Consider the following 18,586-nt stretch of genomic DNA (forward strand, 5'->3'; position numbering starts at 1 on the left):
CGTCTCCCTCTCTGTCCACACATCCACCCTCTCCCCGGTCACACAGGGGGTCCCTCAGGGCTCAGTCCTCGGCCCCCTCCTCTTCATCTGCTACCTCTTCTCCCTTGGTCCCTGCCTCCCATCATGGCTTTTGTTTGTGTTAGCTTGTGTGTATCTTGTTTGTACCTTTATGTTGTGGATTAAATCCTCTTTTAGTTAAGTTAGCGTCTTTGTGTTTGGTTTGGGGTCATTGGTTGGGTCCATTGGCCCCTCCAGGCCAACAAAGTTCTGGGGCGTAACAGTGTCTTTTTGGATGAAGAAAAGTGAGCGCCGGGGCGGTGTGGTTAAAGCGGCCGCCCCATGTAGAGGCTACAGTCCTCAACGCAGACATCCCCGGTTCGAGTCCCGCATCGGGCAGACCTTTCCTGCATGTCATTCCCCCTCTCTCTGCCTCCCCCTTTCCTGTCTATCTCACTGTGCTATCAAATAAAGGCCAAAAAGCCAAAAAAATATACTTAAAAAAAAAAAGAAAAGAAAAGTGAGCGCCGTTCGCTACTGTCATATGGACATGCAGTGCTGCACGGAGCCCCGCTGTAACTCCAAGACTCTGAAACTTCTCCCAACCCTTAGTCGACATGAGGGTGAGTAGAAAATGAGTGAAATTTTAATTTGGGGTGAACTATCCCATTAAGATGTTGTTCTGGTATGTGTAATTGATACAAGGTAGAAAAACACAACAATTGAAACAAAGATGAAACAGAGGAAAACACAGTGAAACACCAGACCAGTTCTTAGTGGGACATTCATGTCACATTACTTTATTATTGATTGTGCATTAGTTTGAGACACATTCAGACAGATTATAAGTTAAGTGGCTGTTGGTTTGCACACGTTTGTCTACACAAACAGACATGGAGTTTCACAGGGTACACAAAATGTATATTTAATAAAAATACAGTTGATTTTAAATATAGTGGTAACCATGATAACCTGAGGATGGATCACATTCCTCTCTCTCTTCAAGCTGCAAAAGAATTTAAAAAATGTAATCCAATCCAACATGAGGACTCGGTCTATAGTTCATTAATAATTGAAATCATTATTGTCCTTTTTTCGTCATGAATGAGTTTTGTAAGAAATATTGCAGTGTTCTTGCATCAATGAGAAACATTACCTGCAGGACAAGGGTAGATGTACTGTGTCTCAGCCTGGTCACCTGAGAGACAGAAGAAAATGAACAGACATGGATTAAAAATTAAATATTAAACTTGCAGTGCTCAGTATTACAAGGTGTGAGTATGAGTTTTACTTGGCTGGTAGTAGTCGTAGATCTTGACCACAGCTGGCTTCAGGTTCTGCACTGGGAGCTCCTGTACGACCTCTAAGCTGTGGTTGATGGCGATGTCCTTTGGTAACTGTTGGAGGAAAAACAGACCACAGGATCAGTAACACATCTGGAGAGCGTCCTCCATTGATCCCCACTGTGAATCCCTCTCACCTCCCGGAGGTAGACCATAACGTGGTCCTGCTTTTGTTCAACACGGTCCACCAGCTGGGCACTTTGGAGCTGTGAGGAGACGACACTCAGCTTCATCAACACATGAAAACTCATCAGTCTCTACTGAGCTTGAAGTTTTGTCTAATATCTCACCCGTTTCAGAGACTCTGGGTCTGGGGTAAAACCAGAAAGCATCTTGATGTCCAGGATCACCATGTTGGTGGTGGTCTCCTCTCCACTGTATCTGCAACAGAACCATAAAAACCCTGTTCTTCATAGGTCTAATACACGCTCTATTTTAATCTAACGCTTTGGGGCCTATGGTTGCAGTTCGGCTGTTTGAGCTAAACAGTAACTTTTCCCTCAGCACACTGTACTGTTTTGATTGTTAAAAATGTCACAAAAATATTCTTCTGCCATTGTTGTAACTGAATCTGCCCGTCGATTACTTACAGTGACTTAAACTTCAAAGTGAGTTTGGGTCTTTGTGATCTGCTGGTGCACACGGCCTCGGGTTTGACCTCAACACTTAAGGTTGTGACGTCAGTTGGAGTTGGGATGTTGTAGTGAAGAGAAATCTGGAAAACAGACACAAAAGGAAGGTTTAACACAAACAACTAAACTGAATCTAAAGATTTTCCTTTAAACCTAGATCATTTGACTATTCTGTATCAGCCCAGTGCTTCCAACCTGAGGACAGTGTCATATGGAGGACGTACATCAACGTATATACATTGTGTTGACTGACCTGCATTGAAGCACATGCAGTGCCCTTCACCTCCAGGCTGTACTTTCCTGTCACATCAGGCAGACTCTTCTCCTGGTAGAGCAGCTTGTTATTGCGGTTTACATCAAATGTCAGCTGACCACTGGGGGACTGGACCGTCACTGTGCTCGAACCCTCTGGACTGAAGACCAGAGTGGAGTACAGAGCCAGAGCCTGAAGAGCCACCACTGTGTCCTACAACAAGGTGACAGGTGAGAGGTGGTAGCAGGTGATACAGCACAGATTCTGATCAGGACTACTGTTTCCATCATACTAGTCAAGAAAAGTCCAACTTGATGCTGTTTGGGCCGTACCTGTGTGGAGGAGAAGCCTCCATAATGGTTCTGCTGGCCCGTCAACCATCTGACGATGCCAGAGGCGTAGCCCAGGTCTTCAGTAGAGGGGGAGGCACTGAGTTTAGCCAGCATAACGTAGGAGCTGATCTCCACAGACAGAGAGGCTGATGTATCTGCTGCTGTCTGAGACCAGTGGAGGAGACCCCCTAAAAACACAAACAAACAAACAAACTGGTATGAGATGAACTGCATTCACAGGGAGTGAGGCCAGAATGATCTCCTGTAGGAGGATGCTCACCTTGTTTCGCTGCCACTGTGTCCAAGTGCTGCAGAAGCTGACCACGGGTCTCCATGTCTCCTGCCAGGGTGAAGACGTACGCCAGCAGAGCTGTAGTGTAGGTGTTGCTGAGGTCACCGATGGACTCTTTGAGGCAGGACAGGCTCTTCCTCATCACATCTTCCTGTAATACAGATTATAAATGAAAATATGTTGTAATGCCAAAGTTATTTTATTCCAAAATAATACAAAACTCTCTTCTCTTCCTTTATCGGAAATTATGTCATGTATGTTACGGGAAGTCAAATACCTACACATTTTTTGTGTTTGGCAATGAAAAAAAAAGACATATTTTGGAATGAGTAAACTCACACTATCAGTGATTTTCATCTCCAAGAAGGCAGCGGTGATGTAAGCACTGAGCGTGATTTCATCTGACACACCTCCCTGTGAAAACAGTGGCAGCATTAACGAATTATATACTCACAAATTTCAAAAGTGCAGATTTGTAATCAACCATCATTTTCTGAGTATTTTCAGCTCACCTTCATTCTGTTGTTGAAAAGTTTTCCAGATGGAATAAAACAGCCGTTCTCTCTCTGCTGCAATTTCAGCCAAACCGTAGACTGCTCAATATTTTTAGGGTCGATGACGACGAAAGACTGAGCTTTGGCAAAAGATCTCACCACAAAAGCAGTCAGCCTGGAGAAAAAAAAAACAAGGTTAGAAAACACCAAACATGAAGCATTGGACCTATATAAGGGCTCTGGATAGGCTATGTCAGGGACTCCCAAACTGTGGTGCTCAAGCTGCCACTAGGGGATGCGTGACATGAAGAGGGTAATGGCGGTGCAATGGTGTCATACTTTACTAAGAAATGTGTTTTTACAATGTAAAAAAAAAAAAAATTCAAGAAAATCATTTGTAAACTTTTAATTAAAAAGAGAGGCGAAGAGGAACCATGTAAGTTCAATCACTTTTCCGCTGTTTTGCTAACCCTCCTCTCCTCCATGTGCATATGTTTCCAATGAAGCCAGTGAGAAATCAATCCATAGAGGGGTAGATAACGTTATATATCATATACAATGTTACAATGTGTATTTATGTAGTTCAATCTGTCATAAACAAGAGATTACGGGTTACGGGGCCCCGTAACCCGTAATCAAAGATGCAAAGATGCAAACTGGTTTAAAAGGGTTAGTTAGTTGTTCTTTGTGTGGTGGCGTATTTGTTGCAATTTGATCTGATTGATATTTTCAAGAACTGTGCTATGATCAGTAGCCTGTAGCCTGGTTAATTTTATGAAACTTGATGCCTAAATGCAGCTATAGAGAGACTATGCCTTTTTTTTATGTGTCGGGCATTAGGGTTGCATCAGTTTAGTTGGGAAGAAGAAGGAGGTGCACCACCTAAAAAGTTTGGGAACCGCTTTTTTGAGATAATGACATGATTATACTGTTGTACATTATAACCATAATGATTGATGAGTTGTGATCTGCTCACCAGGTGTTTCCCATTCCTGATCCGAATGTGCTGTAAGCACCATCACCGTGTTTGTAGTTCAGCTGTCTCTGGTAGCCTGTATATGACATTAGAAACACAAGTTTATTAGGCAATAATGTGAAGCAAAATGACAGTTTGAGGCAACAATGGTGCATCAAAAGCCCTCTGCCTCCAGGACACCAATGATACTGTATATAGTCTCTCATTTAAATTAAATGGTGGCTCATTTCCCACACATGACAGAGCTCCTGCTGATGTTGACGCTCACCACTGCTCAGGAAGTTGGTGGCCTTCTCCAGGATGGCTGGGGTCAGCTGCTGTGTGTTTTTCAGGTACTGGAGGATGTAGATGTTGGGAGCCAGGAGCGCCATGTTCTGCTCCCCACATCCATACGGCATCTGCAGCAGCCCATCCAGGTTCTTCAGGGCTCGGCCCAAGATGTCGCCTGCACAAAAACACTGACTCACTCAAGACTGAACATGAAAACAAACCTGATTTTAAAAAGACAACCAGTGACGGTCAGAGTGGTTTACCCAGGACTGATAGTGAAGCACGAGCAGATCCAACAATCACATTCTCAGGAAGCTGTAAGTCTGTTTCCTCTGTCAAAGCCTCTCCTGTGTACAGACGGAGAACAGGAGCTCAAACACACTCAGGACCAAAACAAACACGTCAATTAGATTTAATAGTGGTAAATGGATCATGAAGATCAATGCCATCAAAACCTGGTGTGTCAGTTCAACTATAACATCTTATTGATTTAATATATCAACCTCATTAGACTTTAGATGCACACTGTAATACAGTTCTCTAACTAACAGCATCTGTCTGTCATTGGTCCAAATGTCTAGTCTAAGTCTAAGTCACCTTTAGGACAGAGCAGCCAGTTGTGAGTCTTTGTCTTCTCGGTTCCTTCAGCCTGAATGAGAAGGAGGAAGGGAACAGTGTGAGTTACTAAGTCCTCATCTTGGGTCAATGCCAATAATAATAATAAGGCACCAACCTTCACAATGAGAGATCGAGTGACCACATCGATACGACCTCTGTCCGGCACACTGACGACCTCATTGCCACATGAAATGTCAGAGGCCACAGCCTCAGCAGACACAGTCACATTCATAGCGCCTAAAAAAAGAGATCATAAAATCCAGGAAGTTATATAAAAAAAAAAAATTCTAACCAGGATTTCATAGACAGACAGAGAAGTTAAGCAGCTCCTCACCCAGGGCTGAAGGGGCCATGGTCCAGCTGAGGGTCTTGCGCTCATTGGCACACAGACAGGATTTGTACTGGTCACCAGAAAGTGGAGTGAGGCTGTAATCTAAGGAGGGCTCTGGAGTCACAGTGACCTGGTGGTTGAGAAACACAACAATGTACATAAAAAGTAGGGATTTACAAAGAGCATAAATGTAGCAATCAACCATAACGCTTTAACGTTAATGAACTGCAGAGACACCACCATCACACTGTCGATTTAAAAAACAGAAGTTTGATGTATGGAGGGGTTGAATTCTACACCTATTGTCTATAATCTTTACTTTGTGTTGCTTATTCTTCAACTTAAAGGCACTCAGAGTTTCCCTAAGAAGGAAAACCATGTGGCATTTACTGCAGTAACAGCATGCTTGGACAGACCAGTGGAATATTGTTCAATCACTAATTATCACTACAATGAATATAAAGACCTGTGAACTGCATTTATGTTGGATTTTATTGACATAATTTCATCTATCTTCATCAAAAGATCAACATGCTAACACGATTGGGTCCAAACAAGGGATATTAATTATGTAAATGTCACTGTGATGCTAGGGTTAGGGTTATGTGTGCACATTCATTACCATGATGCACTTGGACAGGTAGTTGAAGACGGTGGCCTTCAGTTCAAAGTGCTCCCCCCTGATGATGGAGTAGGGCAGGGTGAGCTCCAGGAAGAAAGGCTGGAAGACGGTGATCTCTTTACGAGGAGCCAAGCCGAAACCCTGAGGGGACAAACAGAAAGCCTCCGTCTCCCAGGTGGTGATGGTGTCTGGGACCGTGATGGGAACGTCCTTTTTCCCAGTCTCTCTGGACAGACACAGAAACACAGACATTTGTAATTAAAAAAATACAAATAAATTGCTTTGACAGACACTAGGTCAGTCACAGAAAAACAATGGACCTCCTCTTCAGCACTACTACAATTCTTTTTAAATGTGGAGTCCGGTGCTCCCTCTTTCGGTTTTATTAACTTTCTTTCTTACTTCACCTGCTCTGTGGTTTCTGGGTGCACACATCGCTGAAGTCTCATGCCTTTTTTTTTACAGGCTTTAATGGGGCGTTTACCTGCTAATCCTGTGTTAATTAGGATCACCTGGCACACACTCTCAACTTACAAGGAGATGGCATTCGTTAATTTAAGTAAAAAATAATAAGGAGATCCGCACACCATAAAGCTCCCATTAGGATATTTAATAAAATTTCATAAGAACGAACGATTTCAGAAAGAATTCAAGAAAATACTGAATAAGATATTGGTAAATGAGGCCCAATGTGAGCAGATAAATGAGGTGTGTACACCTGGTGTAGCCTATATCTGTGGGCTTGGGGTTTGTAATTTGAAGCATTTTTCCACGGTTTCATGGCTAACTCTGATATACTGTAACTGATCAGTTGCAACCTTAAAACCAGTTGTGACTGTCGCATAAAAAACAATAATGTGTAAATGTGAAATTGTTCAATTAAAAAGGTGTTGGTTAAATACAAATATGATTAAATGGGTGAGGGACCCGTCCTCTGTTGCTCACCCTGAGGTTTCTACAATGTTTTCTCTGTTAAAAGGGTTTTCTTGTGTTGTGATATGTAAAGTCTTTTGACACAAACTGTTTGTAAAATTGCCTTGCCTTGCCTTAAGTATTAAAAGGTTGTAGCAAATTATGTCCTTGCACACAATGACCTAATTCTCTCATTAAAAAACCCTTGGTAATTGAAACCCACCCCACTTCCACCAGGTCCCAGATCCAGGTCTCAGGGAAGAAAGTGCGAACAGTCTCTATTATTGGAGGATCAGGATAGGCTCCAGGACCTACACCTTTAAGAATATTCATCCTGGCTACTACAGGAACATCATAATATCTGTTGCGCATACCTGGGAAGAAAACAGGAAGTATATTATTTTTAGACAGCATTGACACCATTAACCAGAAATTCAGAAAAAGATAAGTTACCATAGTGGCCTTGGTGGTATTCCCTTCCTCTGAACATGAGGCATGAAGGTAACCGGATGAACAAGTCTGTTGCCATCTTCATCCCTAAATTCTTGTTTATCCAACAACACATGACCAGGAAAGTTGAAGAATTTTACAGTGATAATACTGTGAGCACAACAAATAATAATCTTTATAGTTAAGTACCTCAAAAACTGTGTAAGCATCGTCTCTTTCGGAAGGATGAGGCATAATGTACCGTCTTGGTCTCACACGCAAGCATTGGACAGGATCCTGCACCTCGTGTGGAATATAAGATGATTTGGTGACAGGCAACAAGTTGAATATCTGTGGAGAAAAACAGGATTTAAAGTGTTTAAAGTGTTTCCCCTTCGTTGTCAATTAACATGACAATACTATGAGTTGGTTGCTGAATATGAGGTTCCTCTGCCTTCAAAGGTGGACAAAGTATGAAACACTGTTGGGTAACCCTTTAATTTACAGGCCGTTAAAGGCACCATATGTAAGAATGTGGCCAAAAACGGTTACTGCAGTCAAATTCAAAACACCGCGATCTCGTTTTTTCTCCCAGTCGTAGCAGCAGCTCAGTGGACCAGACCGGAGGCTGAAATGCCGCTGACGCTGCGTGACTGGGAGAGAGGGCTACTGTAGGTGGCGCGACATGCCAACACTTAAATTCAAAACATAAACATGATTTGCAGTCTGCAAAAAAAGAATTTTGTCTCTGTGACATATTGGGAGGATTTTATGGCCAGTTGCTTTAGATTTCTTACATATTGTACCTTTAAAGCTCCAGTTGGTAAGGTGACGAAAGTGAAAGTAAACTCCACGACTTGGTCGGAAATTTCAAGACAATACACCGTCAGGTTCCTTTATGAACCTCTGCCAAGCGCCCCACACACACACACACAGACACACAGATACACACAGGCACACACAGACAACACACTCTTCTTGTGTGTTTCTGCGTGTGTGGAGGGAGGGAGGGAGGTTGACAGAGGTGAAAAAAGGGAGCTGACGGTGTATTGTCTTGAAATTTCCAAATACGATTACAGGCTGTAGGTGGAGCCAGAGGAGTTGGATTTTGTCCTAAATTACCCATTTAATGTCTGACCATCAGAATATAGTGACAGTTTCAGCAAATATGACTGAATAATTGTTACCAACTGAAGCTTTAATTACATGATAAAGTAAAGAAACAGCCAAGAAATAACAATTAGTTGCGCCTAAAAATAGCCTAGAAATAACAGTAAATTTCATAATAATGTCAAGAAATATAGCCAAGAAATAACGATTGATTGCATAGAAATAGCCCAGAAATAACCGTCAATTGCAAGGACTTGAAAAAGCATGAAAAGCATGTGTATCTTTTGCCTTTATGAAAAACATGACATTACTATGAAACTGACCGTTATTTCTAGGCTGTATCTTGACATTACTACGCAATTGATTGTTATTTCTTGGCCATTTCTTGACATTATCACGTAATTAACGGCCTGTAAATGAAAGGGTTACCAAATTTTGTACAAAGGGAAAGTGTCTATAATATGTAACAATATAGAACTGGAGGAGGGAGGAAAGAGGAAACTACAACATCTGGGTGGGTGACTGATGATGTTCATGGTTGTGGAGGACGCTTAAACTTAAGGATCTGAGCATCTTTTAATGGTCGACTGCAGCAGTTACCTTCTCAGCAGTCAGAGTTTTCCCCGGCTCCTTGATGAGGACGCTCTGGTCGACGGCGCTCACACCACAAAGAGAGTCAGGCTGGGTGGTCAGCTGCATGGTGGTCTCCTCTCCTGGGACGGCTGAGGACGGAGAAAACTCCAGAGCTATCTGAATAACACACAGCACATCACCTGGACTTTAGTGGTGTACAGTAAAATGGCTACAATCTCGTCCACGTCACACCTCCATGTGACAGGTGCACATGTCGTCTTCTTCGCCTTCTCCTTCTCCTTTTAATCCATTTGTTCTTTTATGGCTCTTAATTATTTATTGATTTTTGTATTCATTTTTTAAAATTATCATCATTTTTTATTCTTATTACGTGTCTTCTTTTTTGTGAACAACTGTTTTATATGCATTCCAAACAGTATTACGTGTCTTCTGACTTCTTTTCTTACTTAACCATTTTGTGCTCTATGTCTATATTGATCACTGTGCAGCACTTTGGTAAACTTTTATGTTTTGGACATGTACTATAAAAATAAAGTGGATTGGATTGGGTTCTTCTTCTTCTTCTTCTTCTTCTTCTTACACTGACCTTGTGACCAAAGCATTTCTCTGTGGAGAAGTCGGCGCTGTGGGCCATCACAGTCTCACTGGGCAGGACAGCGTAAGCCAGAACCTGGACGTCTGGTGCCGAGTCTGGAGTCACAGTCAACTTAAAGGACATGTCGCCCTCATTCACTGAAATAACAAACCAACTGTTAGTTCCATTCACACACCTCCATGACCATGCATCAATAAAACAGCTGTGTGAATAACATCTGGTCATGATTAAAGCCAGGCGTTACTCACCTGATTGATCTTGAACTTCGATCTGTTTGAATCCTTGCATGACGATGACTCCTCTGGACAAGACCTGGAGGATTTTAGAAAAAATTACACTAAGTGATGAAATGAAAATATGTGGAACAACAATGTGGTGATACAGGGCGGAAATGATGATAATAATCATTTGCTAAATGTTTGGCCTGCAGTTTTATTGATAATCTATTATTTTATTGTTGAAATTAATTATTATTCTTCATTTAAGACCAGTGTTGAGACTAACGCCGTTAAAATAAACGCGATTACGTAACGCCGTTACATTCCTCTGTAATTTGTAATCTAATTAATTACTTTATCCAGCGTTACTAACGCCGTTTCCGTTACTAACATGACTTGTGTTGCCGTTACTAAAATCGGGGCCCCAGCGCGATCATGGTAAACAAAAAAAAAAAAAAAAGCCTGCAGCCAGCATGAGTTCTAGGCTATTGTTTTTTCTTTTCTTCCTTTCCTCCTCCTCACTTCATAAGCGGGCTGCAGAGTAGAGAGCACTGTCGCTACCCGATCTGCGACGCTACCCGATCTGTGACAGCCACGTACGGCAACTCCACTTGGACAAACTTAGTTGAATTGACTTAGGATCACTGCCCTATGTGCGTCGCCAGAGACGGTTTATCTTTTTATTTATTTTTTTAAATACTTTATTAGTAATGTAAATTGAGGGTTGGTTGTGGTGGTCTGGATCTTGATGCTCAGAAAACAGGAACACAGGCGGACTTTTAATGTTTACTGTCCTCTTTTCTCGCCGGCCTCATCACCATGACAACCACAAACAATCACAACTACCACAACACTCACTGAATAAACGAGTCTGCCGCGGCTGTCTTATGACGGACGTCCTCCGCGGTTTTTATTTTATTTTATTTTATTTTTTAATCATTTTCACAGTACCGTATTTTAATTTCACAGAACTTTAAGCATGTACGCAAATCGGGCAGTGCCCAAATGAAGTTTGTCCAAGTGGAGTTGCCGTAGGCAGCTGTCCAAGATGGCGGCCGGTCTGCGCATGCGCAGACCAGTTTTGTCACAGATCGGGTAGCGGCGCAAATCGGGTAGTGACAAGCACACTAGTACAACACGGTTTCGATAAATACCAAGGATAAGACAGGTCATGTTTTGCGGATATGGAACAAGGAAGTAACTGACTTGACGATGTATAGCTGCGTGACATCATTGACGAATCCTTGTAGGAGTTTATTTTACACACAAACCGACGTAGCTTCTGTGCGGCGCACACACACAACTTTCGACCGGTAAAACCAAAGTGATAGACAGAGAAGAAATGGCGAGTACAGAAGAGGAGGATAAAGTGGGAAAGTCGGCGTTTAAATCACTTTATGTTGTTTAACTGTTTAGTTTTGTGCAAAGAAAGTACTTGAAGTAGGCTACTCACTGTATGTATAGAAGACAGTTGTCTGAACATGTAAGCCTTTTTTGTTTCTTCTTTAATTTGCACTGTTTGCACTGAAACATAATATTTTCAGATGTGGGTCAGAGACTAAATACCTTTTGGGGTCCTTGACAGCCAGGTGAAAAGATTGAGCACCACTGACTTAGAACCATACTGTATGTGTTTAGAAAACAGTCAGGATTTAGTAGACATTTCTACTGTAGCTACATTTGATATCAGGTCTGAAAGGGATTGTTATGCCAGTTGCTGATGTGTCAGTTTCAATAAATATTATGTTGATGAGCAATAAATTGAATTATTGAAGTTCATATCCCCCCCCCATGGCAAAGGATATTTGTTTAAGGTTAATTATCTCTCTATGCTGTTCTACTCTATGAAACTGGCGTGTGAAACATGCTTCTAAAAAGCCGAATTCTTTGACATATTACTTTGTTTTAGTAACGCAAAAATTACTTTTCCTAGTAATTAGTTACTTTTATAATAGAGTAATTGAGTTACTAACTCAATTACTTTTTTAAGAAGTAATTTGTAATTGTAATTAGTTACTTTTTCAAAGTAATTTGCCCATCACTGTTTAAGACTGACATTTAGAAGGTTGAATGGACGTTTGTTGCCTTTGTGTACTTGTTTGGTTTTAAAAATTGACTTTAAAAAGAACTTTTTACATCTAAGATTCAGTGGGAAGGTGATTTAAAAATGTTGATGCTTCATAATATTAAATGTTTCTATTAGTGATTGGCAAGATTCATTTAGCTAATGTTGTTATAGCTAGGAGGCTAACTGCTCAGATTGCTGTCGAGCAATGTCATACTAACTAACGTTAGGTGTTTTTGTTGGCTCTTGTGTATACAAGGTAGTGTTGTAGTCAAGGACCAGGACCAAAGGGGGATGAGACCAAGTCCAAGACCGAGACCAAACCAATGCGAGACCAATTTCAAGACCATCACTGTATCCAGTACCAGTCCTCATAATAATCCTGTGTCTTGATATTTACATTATTCCTCCTCAGTTAAAAAAAAAAGAAAAGATGATTTGATCTAAAATCTGAGCACAGAACCTGCTGAAGTCTCCTTCCACTGTTGTCATCATGGTGACACCAAGTTGTTCAGATGGTTACACAAGCAGATACTTTAGTACAACTATTTGAATTATCTGTAACTTATTGAATTACATCACGTGAACCAAAGTGAGACAGTGACAGAGACGTTGTGGTTAAAAAGACAAGACAAAACCCAGACCTTGAAGATGTGGTCTAAAGACCGGACTACAACACTAACAAGGTAATTTAATACTTGGTGTGTGTTTGTGTGTGTGTGATAGTCACTCACCAGATACATCACGTGCATTGAGCCCTGTTTCTCTCCCACTACTGTGTAATGGATGAAGATTTCCTCTTCCTTGTCGCAGGGAAGTGGATCATCCCTCTTCTTCACCTCCAGGTAGCTGGCTGATTTAGTATCGACAGTTGACTCCTGGGCCATGGACACCGTCATATGTCCATTCTCATAGAAGGGAGTCCTGTAACCACTGTAGGTCAAGGTTGGTTCACTGTGAACCTTGGGTGCAGAAAAGAAAACATTATAAATTGATCTCATGCTGGTTGAGATGGAGAAAAAACCTGGTCACTAGCTACGATAGTTGAACCTTGGTCGCTTACAGCCTAAAAAGTATGTGAACCTTTTGGAATCTCCTAGTTTTCTTCATGAATTGCTTTGCTTTCCATTGCAGGCCTAGCCTAGAAATCTAGCTGCACCCTAGCAGCAGCAAATATATTTGCTCCGTAGGTGGGTCTAGAAACGAGCCATAGGAACTTTTTGAGTCTCGAACACCGTTTGTGTTCACCAATCACAGCGCTCTAGATCTGTTTAGGGAGTAGTTGGGCGGCTTAACGCCATGACGACATACATTTTAATTGGCTTGTCAGGCTAACGTCATCCTGCTCTTTGCTCTGATTGGTCGTAGCGCTACCCTGTTGCGTGCAGAGGCAGTTTGAAAGACAGCCTTCATCCCGCCCCCTGGATTGAGCCGAGGTCTATCGGTCGTTGCCAGACTAGACATTTTAATGATATAGTCTGGCTTGTCAGGCTATTGCAGGCCTGTTTGCCAGAGATTTTTCTTAGGCATCCGACCTACAGGATAATGTCCAGGGTGGCTGTCCACCAGCTGAAACTCAGTAGAAGTTGGGTAAATATCGAAGTAAATCTAGAACAGAGTGGCTTCAAAAGAAAAAAAGGATAATCCACCTTTTGGAGTAGCCCAGTCAGAGCCCAAACCTGAAGCCAATAGACCTACAGATTAGTCTGGGGTGTTTAGTGACTGTTTTGGTGAGCAACCGGAACCAGGACGAGACAGACAGGCCTTTCCCGTCAAAATAAAAGCACCAGGCTAATAAAAATGCCATGAAACTTTTTAATTTAAAGAATATAATTTAGCCATTAAGTTAACCTTTTTCTTTTATTGTATTGTCTATTTTCTAGGTTTTATTTTGGTGAACACTTTTACTTTTTTGAATTTGGGGAATTCCGGATCCGCTCTCCAGACAGGACCAGAATCCAGACAAAATTCAGAGTGAAGGTATACCAGGCTCTTCTCCTCTCTGTATGAAGAGCCTGGCGACGCGAGGCTAATACAGATGCTATTGAATGACCTCAAGAGAGCCATTTACATCAGACATCCAATGAACATGGCTGAGCTGAGTTCTGTAAGGACGAATGGTCTAAAATTCGAGTGTTGTGCAGTTCTAATCGAGGAAATGTTTGGTTGAGGTTGTTTCTGCCAAAGAAGGTTCAACCATTTATTAAATCAAAGGGTTCACATACTTTTTCTTGCCACTGTATTTAGGAACCCAGTGGGAACTTACTTTGAGCTGGGCGTCCCCTTGGAAGCCTTTTGTGCTGACTGAGAAACTGGCGACGCCGTTTCTGTCGGTGGTGAGATTTTGCAAGAGACGGTTAGACCACCGTTCTCCCTCCAACAAGTAGAGCTTCATGTTGGCGATGGGTGTGTCATCATGGCGAACTGCTTTGACCTGTTGGACGCACAAGGAGTGGTGTCACTGAGTGGACTCGTGTCTTCTGTGGAGAGACGCTGAGCAGGACGACAAACACTCACTTTTCCCTCCATGTCCACTCCCTTGTGATAAATCTTGGGTGTGTCAATGAAGGACAGCTTTCCAATAACATACGTAATCTGGATCCTCTTCTCCTGCAGGCGTGAAACACCTACACAAGAAGTCTCTGTGTTAAAAACGCTGTGTTGTACTTTTCTAATACAAAAACTATGATACAGTAAGACTTGCCTGTCCCTTCCTCTTCCATCGTGGCCTTGAGGCGCAGGTGGTCTCGCACCACTTTTTGGTCGATCTTCGTGAAAGTTGACATCGGGACGGTAAAAGTGGCACAGCCTTTCTTGTCCGTCTAAGAATTAGAATAAAATTAGATCAGATTAAAAACATTAAAAACGTGCACAAAACAGATTAATTTTGCAAAATCCAATGGTTGGCCTCTGTGCTGAAATGATCACGCATCCGTGTTTATGGGATGGTGAGAAAAACGAAATATGGCAGAAATGAATTATGTAATCTGAATATACATTAAGAGAGAGAATAATGAAAAAAATATATAATATTTTATTTATGCCATGAATGTAATAGTAATATAGTTTATGACAAAAAAAATGAGAACATAAACGTGTGTAAAAATAATGACATGATCCCTTGTTGGTTATATAATAATATCTTATTATATCTCAAAACTATATGGTCATTATTGTGTAATAAAATTGAAGCTTCATAAATTTTATTCCTTTAACTAAGCAAGCTGAAGACCGAGAGGAGGTTTAATCCAGTAAACTTGAGTTTAATTCCTCCTCCTATCCTTACTGTATCCTATCCATTTTTGACTGATATGATATTGAAAATGTGATATGTTTTTTTTTACATCTCCTTTCGATGTATGGTACTTCGGACCCCAGGAAGACTAGCTTGTGCCATTGGCATCAGCTAATGGAATCCTTTTAAATAAATAAATAAATAAATAATCTTTTCTGATGTGGTGTCTGTGACGTGTGCAGTTCAGATGAGACGGTCCACCTCTACATGAACCTTGTTTCTCACCTTCTTTGTCTCCTTGAAGCACGGCGCTGTCACATCAGGGACTCCCTCCGGATTCTCAGGCGTGGCGATCGTCAACGTGTAGATACTAAGAGGTCGGCACATCTCAACTTTAACTGGACCTGGCACAGGCTGCCCATACGTGTACCTAATGTGACGGGAATTAATAAAAGATGTGGAGTCACGTGGCAAACTGGATGGTTTTTTTATTTAAAGGGATAGTTCAACATTTTTGGCTAATTGGCCCATTGCCATAGTCATAGCAGTAGGTTCGTTACCTTTAATTGTCGGTGCAAGCTATTTTTAGAACGGCGGAGCAGAGCCGTGAGCTGCTCAGAGCTACGCTACGGAGGCTAATGGGATTTCTTGGTTTCCCTCATCAAACTCATCAAATACACAATCCAACAACTCCAAAACGCTCTGGTGGACAAGTTGTGACCTGCACATTCACCACGCTATGAGATAATAACACAACGTTACCAGACAGAGTTGTTTTAGAGGGAAATTCATGCAAAACCACTGATGCGCGTTGCCTTCAGGGACAGTTTTTCAGCAAGCAGTCTCTGTATTTCCGCGTCAGAAAAAAAAGGTGTCAGACCAAAAGGCGTCAGAAAAAAGGCGTCACACCAAAAGGCGTCAGACCAAAAGGCGTCACACCAAAAGATATCACACCAGAAGGCGTCACACCAAAAGGCGTCACACCAAAAGGCGTCAGACCAAAAGGCGTCAGACCAAAAGGTGTCACACCAAAAGGCGTCACACCAAAAGGTGTCAGACCAAAAGGCGTCACACCAAAAGGCGTCAGACCAAAAGGCGTCAGACCAAAAGGTATCACACCAGAAGGCGTCACACCAAAAGGCGTCACACCAAAAGATGTCACACCAGAAGATGTCACACCAGTAGGCGTCACACCAAAAGGCGTCACATCAAAAGATGTCACACCAGTAGGCGTCACACCAAAAGGCGTCAGAAAAAAGGTGTAAAAAAAAAAGATATGATGCCTTTTGGTCTGACGCCTTTTTTCTGATGCCTTTTGGTCTGATGACTTTTTTGTGACGCCTTTTTTTGTGACGCCTTTTGGTCTGACGACTTTTTTGTGACGTCTTTTTTTGTGACGCCTTTTGGTCTGACGCCTTTTTTCTGACGCCTTTTGGTCTTGACGACTTTTTTGTGATGCCTTCTGGTCTGACGACTTTTTTCTGACGCCTTTTTTTGTGACGCCTTTTGGTCTGACGACTTTTTTGTGACGCCTTTTTTTGTGACGCCTTTTGGTCTGACGCCTTTTGGTCTGACGCCTTTTGGTCTTGACGACTTTTTTCTGATGCCTTTTGGTCTGACGACTTTTTTGTGACGCCTTTTGGTCTGACGACTTTTTTCTGACGCCTTTTGGTCTTGACGACTTTTTTCAGAGGCTGTTTAGTGGCCACCTGACGGAGGTTTTCCTGAGACCTTATGCCTTTTCATCTAAAGTCTGAGGCTGAAGCCTGACACCTGAGGATGTCCTAAAATGTACACCGTACATTAGCCTTAGTAGCGTAGCTCTGAGCAGCTTGCGGCTCTGCTCCGCCGTTCTAAAAGTAGCTTGCACCGACAATTAAAGGTAGTGAACCTACTGATATGACTATAGCGATCATGGCAATGGACCAATTTGCCAAAATGTTGAACTATCCCTTCAAAGAGTGCGATTAAGAGCTCGTACTTACTTGGCACATACTTCAACCTGGACTTGTTCCCGCTCAACGCTTACTTCATCAGGTGTTTCCAGTTTCACGTCAAATTTAGGCAGAACTAAAAGACAAAATGTGGTTGTTAACATTCGTGCTTCGCGACAAAGCAGAGGGCAAAATGCAGCGTGGTGAAAACAGAGATAAAGATGACGTACCATATTTCTCCACCTTGAAGCTGTGATGAACTTTGTCTTCACCGAACGACACAATGATCTGGTAGAATCCCTCACGGGCCTCGGAGTTCAAGGAGTAAGACAGCTGCAAGATTTTACTCTCTGCTGTTTCATTCTGCCACTGTCCAATCAGGTTCGAGTTAACATCCTGTTGAATTATATAAAAGCAGAGGAACAAGAGTTAATGATGACACAAAGGGCCCTAGTTTCGTAGACCGGGCGAAGTCTAACCTCAGCGCAGCTTCGCCACGTCAACTAGGCGTGTCCAGGTCCATTTCGCAAGTTTGCTGGGCCGCGCAGTCCGACTTAGACCAGCGCAAGCCCTCCCCTCGTCCCTCCTACCGGCGCAAACGGTGAAGAGGGAGGAGACAGGGCGGGAGGGAGACAGGAGGAGGAGAGAAAGGCGTGGAGTGGGTTTGACACAGCCGAGTCAGATCTTCACCAATCAAATGAGCTCCTCTCCTCACCTTTAACTGCGCGGTGGGCGATGCGCGCTGCAAGTTTGTCATTTTATACTTGGACATGGACGGAGGAGACAGCGACGCCAGAGGCCGAACCTCTCCCAGGAGGAAACAGCTGTTTTGGTCTGGAGGTCCGAGCTCAGAGTGACCAATAATGAGTTTACTAATATACTTAACCAGGATTGATCTGATACACTGAGAACGGCTGCCCAGTGTAAGAAACAACAACTAATAAACTAATAAAGAAACTCACATTTATTCAAACCCTGTGTAAGCAAGATGAGAGGTGTAATCACAACATAAACAAACACCATGCGGGATGAAATCAGCGTAAAGGACGCTCTCTCTCTCTCTCTCTCTCTGTCCGTCTCTTTTTTTTCTGTGATAGAGATGCTGAGTATACTGTAGTAGGCTATATACTGACTATCTGATACCGAGGCTGTTGTGGTGGACTAAGAGAGATGATGATTTGTGTTTTGTTTTTCAATACGGCTGCATGACGACGTGGTCGCTTGCGCTAATGAATTAATAAGTAAATAAATAAATAAAGGGGATCACAAGGGCACAGTGCGTATCTCAACACGGCAGCGACATGCAGTCATCCACCCTCAGTCCTACTTGGGAC

General features: G+C 42.4%; 1 protein-coding gene across 1 annotated transcript; it reads right to left on the reverse strand.

Moving 5' to 3' along the window:
* Positions 1-767: 767 nt before the first annotated feature.
* Positions 768-17,656, reverse strand: LOC146975413 (alpha-2-macroglobulin-like). Its single transcript, XM_085794797.1, has 31 exons — positions 17,483-17,656; positions 17,304-17,388; positions 15,604-15,748; positions 14,788-14,905; positions 14,601-14,710; positions 14,350-14,517; positions 12,818-13,045; positions 10,049-10,112; positions 9,788-9,937; positions 9,212-9,357; positions 7,712-7,852; positions 7,526-7,616; positions 7,296-7,446; positions 6,161-6,386; positions 5,542-5,668; positions 5,323-5,444; positions 5,187-5,238; positions 4,853-4,936; positions 4,588-4,764; positions 4,320-4,395; positions 3,362-3,518; positions 3,189-3,263; positions 2,838-3,000; positions 2,558-2,745; positions 2,226-2,438; positions 1,931-2,055; positions 1,631-1,721; positions 1,478-1,546; positions 1,289-1,394; positions 1,154-1,195; positions 768-1,003 (listed from the first exon to the last, which is right to left on the reverse strand). Exons 3-31 carry the CDS (start codon positions 15,703-15,705, stop codon positions 999-1,001), a joined length of 3,567 nt encoding a protein of 1,188 aa, XP_085650923.1. The 5' UTR covers positions 15,706-15,748; positions 17,304-17,388; positions 17,483-17,656; the 3' UTR covers positions 768-998.
* Between the last annotated feature and the right edge of the window lie 930 nt (positions 17,657-18,586).

The sequence above is a fragment of the Trachurus japonicus genome, chromosome 13, assembly GCF_045865225.1.
Source record: "Trachurus japonicus isolate A0001 chromosome 13, Traja_1.0".
Lineage (NCBI taxonomy): Eukaryota > Metazoa > Chordata > Actinopteri > Carangiformes > Carangidae > Trachurus > Trachurus japonicus.